Raw genomic sequence first — 4,571 nt, 5'->3', positions numbered from 1 at the left:
CTGTCTGAACTCTATACTTCATACAAGACCTCTGAGAAGCAGAGCGGACTGTACACATGAAAGTGCACATATAATAGCCTCTCTTTGACTGAGTTAAGAGACAGTGTAAATTTTTCTTTATGTTTTTGTAATTGCCATGAAAGTTAATTCTTTTTTGATAAAGTAGTTCTAGGTCACCATGTCAAAGTGAGTTTAGAATGCAAAAGAAAAAAGAGATTATGAGTAAATAACTATTTATCTCCATTTAATCACAGGTAGTCAGCATACAATTAACATTTTGGATGAAGAACTGTCATATGTTATAAAGGGCCTTGTACCTTTCACAGACTACACAATCAGTGTATCTGCTTTCACTGCTGTTGGAGAAGGGCCACCATCAGTTCTCACAGTCAGGACACATGAGCAAGGTAAAATGTTATAACTCCGATATAAGTTACATACATGACTTCTTTCACTGAACATTTTAATTTTTAATAATTTATTTTATTATTTTTCTATTTTCATTTAAGTTCCAAGCTCAGTACAAAATATATTTTACAAGAATATTAGCTCCTCCTCTGTTTTGCTATATTGGGATCCTCCAGCAAATCCCAATGGGAAAATCATTCATTATACTGTTTATGCAATGGAACTGGATACAAAAAGAGCATTCCACACAATAACTTCCAACAACAGCTTACTTATAACAGGTACAGTGTCATTTGATTAAAAAAATTTCGCAAATATGTTATACTAAATTATTTTTTCCAGCTTTATGTAATGTAGCCATTTGTAAGGGAGGTGGAGCAAATCTCACGCATCCACACACACATCCACATACACAGAACACAGCTGCATGTAAAAGCAAAGTTGGGACACTACTGACAGACTTGTCTACTGTGGAGGGGTACACAGGGAATGTGAGATGGGAGGAGAGGACTAGATAAGACGAGTAGTAATTCGTGAAATGTGCAAAGTATTAATTTGTGAAATGTACTGAGTAGTAATTTGTGAAATAGGGTTTCCTTGGAATTTTTTCCTCAGGCCCTTCTTTCCACATAGGAAAATGTTCCTAAGTTGTCATTTCTTTTTCAGACTTGAATTTTTTTCACAGTATTTGTCTGACATTAATAATAATTTTCTTTTTTTAAGTTGATGATTTTGATAGTAATTGAAGAAAATGCATTCCTCATGAGGTTTCAGGCATTTTTGGATGTACACATGTAAATCCTTTATTTTGACAAATAAATTCTTAAAGCTATTTGCAGGTTTGAAGTTGGTTGACTTATTTAAAAATCTATTTAATTGGCTGAGTGCCTATTTGGCCTATTTTCCCAAATAAAAGGTATTATACATATTCTGTCTTTTAGGTGACAAATGTGCATCAAAACCTCTAAGAACAGTAACCATTTTTATAGTTTTAAAAGTAGCTATGAGGAAAAAAATTTGTTTAAGAAGTCAAAAGTCAATAATTTTTTACTTGATCTTTTTAGGTTTGAAAAAGTACACAAATTATAAAATAAGAGTTGCAGCCTCTACAACAATTGGAGAAAGTGCTTTGTCTGAAGAGAATGATGTTTTCGTGAGAACCCTTGAAGACGGTAAATACATTGTTTGCAATGATTATTTGATTTCTATTGAAGTTTGTGCTTCTTCAGAAGACTGGGCATGTATGTAATGAGAGGAAGAAAGTACACAAATAAAATCAATGTTGAAATTATTAGTATTCTATCAGTCAGTGAATCATTCAGCCCATTTGCACGTAGGTGCTAGAAGTAATGGAAGTTGCAGCATGACCAGAAATCAATGAATTTCAACTCTGATTGATAGACAAACGGGAAGAAAGCTGCAGAGCTGAAAAATAGTGAAAATAGTGTGTTCCTAGGCCCCATCTAAACTATAGTCAATTATCTTTGGAACTCCAGTTTCTCTTTTTTTTTTTTTTTTTTTTTTTTTATGTTACCATATGGAAATTAGGTTGGTTTTGAAGCATCTGGAAATGGTGGCTTTCAACAATTCAGAAGCCATATTGCTGTCTATAGGCAGAGCTACTGACAAAGTGAGGGGTTTTTATACTGAATGATATTATATGCAGTCACTTTTATACAGGTTTGGGTCTTTATTACTAGACTGATCAATAGTTTTAATGTAGGGTATAATACTACCTTATGAAGATTTCTTAATCTACCTTGCTTGCTTGCAAGGCAGTCTCCACATATGAAGGCAGAGTGGGGGCAGTACCTGGATTTTGCCTTTGCAAAGAGAAGGCAGGAATTTAATTTACAGAGCAGAGTAAGGAGTGTTAAATCTTAATATTTTCTCATTTATATCAGGTTTGTATTTTCACTGGTTTCAGAAAGCTATTTCCAGTTTTTATCGAAGTAATAAAGAAGGTAACTGTCCAGTTGTCATTTATCTCTCTCATTGCCAAATATGCTACAATACAGGAAGAGTAATTAAATGGGAATAAAAGAGACAAAAATATTATGGGATTAAAAATTATGGGGATTTATGAAGCTTAGATGATTTGAATAACCAGCCAACCAAAATACCAAAATATCAAAGTTGAAAAGAGAGATATCACCAAATAAAACATTCACTACATCTGTCTTAGATAACTTATGTTAGGATGGAAGATACTAGGCAGCGGCATTCAAATACTCTTTCATATCAGATAAATTGCAAAATGCATTTCAATTGAAAATTAAGCAGCTTTGCATGGGAAATATCCATGTGGGCAGTCCCGCCATCCAGAGCAGTGATATGTCACAGTTAACACTTTTCATTCAAGGGCTCAGAAATCAGGACTGAAAATGTTTTGTGGGGCCTTTAGGCCAAAAAAATAAGATAAATCCTGAAATACCTGTATATAGGTATTTGTACACAAACTGAATTTCGTAATCCTGGGTTGTTATTACATTCTTTTAAAATTTTATAGACAGGTTATTTCAGGGTTAAAGTGATGAAGCCTTCAGAGGCATCAAGGCTGACATTCAGACCTGATTTTATTCATAAGTGCAACCCACTCACTCCTTCAACACTTACATACATTATTAGCTCACTAGAGTCACATGAAATGATGTGTTGCCAGTAGACTTAGCCAACACACTACCCTGGAGCTGGACTTGCTTTGTGCATGACCTTCACACCAGTACATGCGATATTTACACTGGGGTCTTCATGGTCATCAATTAGCAACTGTATCAGTAAACTAAAGGGAATTTAGTTACAGTCCCTTTCCTCACTCAGTGGTTGGTTGAGTAAAATAAGAGGGGTGGTTATTTAAGAAGAAAGCACTAAGACAGCATTCAGACAAAATTAAAGAACTTGAATTCAAGGAAGCCAATGAGAGGATCTGAAGGATCAGTCTGCATGAAAGCAATAGACTGAATAGTTTTTTTTCTTAATAGATGCAGGTCTGGGTAGATTTGTAAGTGGATAAGAAAATAAATTCCAGAAAAGCTATTGTCTATGATGCAAAAAGATGCCTAGTTTTATTAGTGAAAAAGAAGAAATGCAGAAAATAACTGAGATAAAACTGATAAAGCTTTGAGAAGAAGAGTGAGTGAGTGAGTGAGTGAGTGAGTGAGTGTAGCCCTTTTGGTACAGTTAGCCATACATATTGCTACGGTAGCCTTCAGGATCGCTAAATGTTAGGACTCAATAGGTTTATGAGATCAGTCCTATATTCAATTAATTGGAAGTCTCAGAAGTTTTTTTCTCTTTGATTTCTGTGTTGCAGAACCAGACTCCCCACCCCAAAATGTAGAGTTAATAAATGTAACTGCAACAGAAATAAACCTGAGATGGTTACCACCTGAGCAGCCTAATGGTCTCATAACTCACTATGAAGTTCTGTACAGTGATTACAATGATTTCTTTATCAAAAATACCTCATCTACAAGTATATCACTAGGCGAAATGAAACCGTATACTCTCTACAACATCTCTGTCAGGGCATTCACCAGACTTGGCCATGGGAATCAGTCATCTTTCCCACTTCTGGTGAGAACTTCTGAAACTGGTGAGTAGAAAAATGTAAATTTTCCACAATCAGCTGTTTTATGGTGACATTTGGTGCCCAAGAGATCAGTTTAACTAGTTTTAAAGTTATGTGTTTGCTTTGCAAAGCAGTAAGTTTGAACCCTGTTTTCTGTTTAATATAAAAAACAAAAGTACAGAAGTAGTGAGGAAAATTAAGAAATAAAGAAATCAGTGGGAAGTTGTATGCCTAATGGACTTCATGTATTTTACTGTTCATCCTTGAAGATGCATTATATCTTGCAAGAAAACAATTTTTGTAGGAAAGTAAGGGTTTCAAAAAGTGAGGGTGACTTGAAATTCAATTTATGAACTGAAATTTGCTAAGAATTCAATCCTGAGAGTTTAAAGAACCCAGAATTCACAAGTAGGGTGCTATTTTGTAGCAAACTTGTTTATGTTACTACAAATATTTTGGAGACAGTATAGATAAAACAAAATAGCAGAGGATTAGAGTAGGTGAAGTTTTTCCAAGAAAGGAAAGTAAATTTAGAAGCGAGGATTGGGAAGGGTGAGCATTAAAGAGCTGTAACAAGGTCTAGAAAGAAAAT

General features: G+C 34.6%; 1 protein-coding gene across 1 annotated transcript in view; it reads left to right on the top strand.

The window, feature by feature from the left end:
• The window catches only part of PTPRQ (protein tyrosine phosphatase receptor type Q), a gene marked incomplete at both ends in the record, with an annotated part of 95,034 nt that overhangs the window by 14,089 nt on the left and 76,374 nt on the right, over positions 1-4,571 (top strand). The window contains 4 exons of the mRNA XM_010164377.1: positions 255-407; positions 510-689; positions 1,473-1,580; positions 3,722-4,003. Coding sequence (XP_010162679.1) covers positions 255-407; positions 510-689; positions 1,473-1,580; positions 3,722-4,003 — 723 coding nt within the window. The remainder of the gene's footprint in view (positions 1-254; positions 408-509; positions 690-1,472; positions 1,581-3,721; positions 4,004-4,571) is intronic.

The sequence above is a fragment of the Antrostomus carolinensis genome, unplaced genomic scaffold (genome assembly GCF_000700745.2).
Source record: "Antrostomus carolinensis isolate BGI_N321 unplaced genomic scaffold, ASM70074v2 scaffold3193, whole genome shotgun sequence".
Lineage (NCBI taxonomy): Eukaryota > Metazoa > Chordata > Aves > Caprimulgiformes > Caprimulgidae > Antrostomus > Antrostomus carolinensis.
Note: the sequence above shows the minus strand (reverse complement) of the source record. Positions and strands in the feature narration are given on the sequence as shown.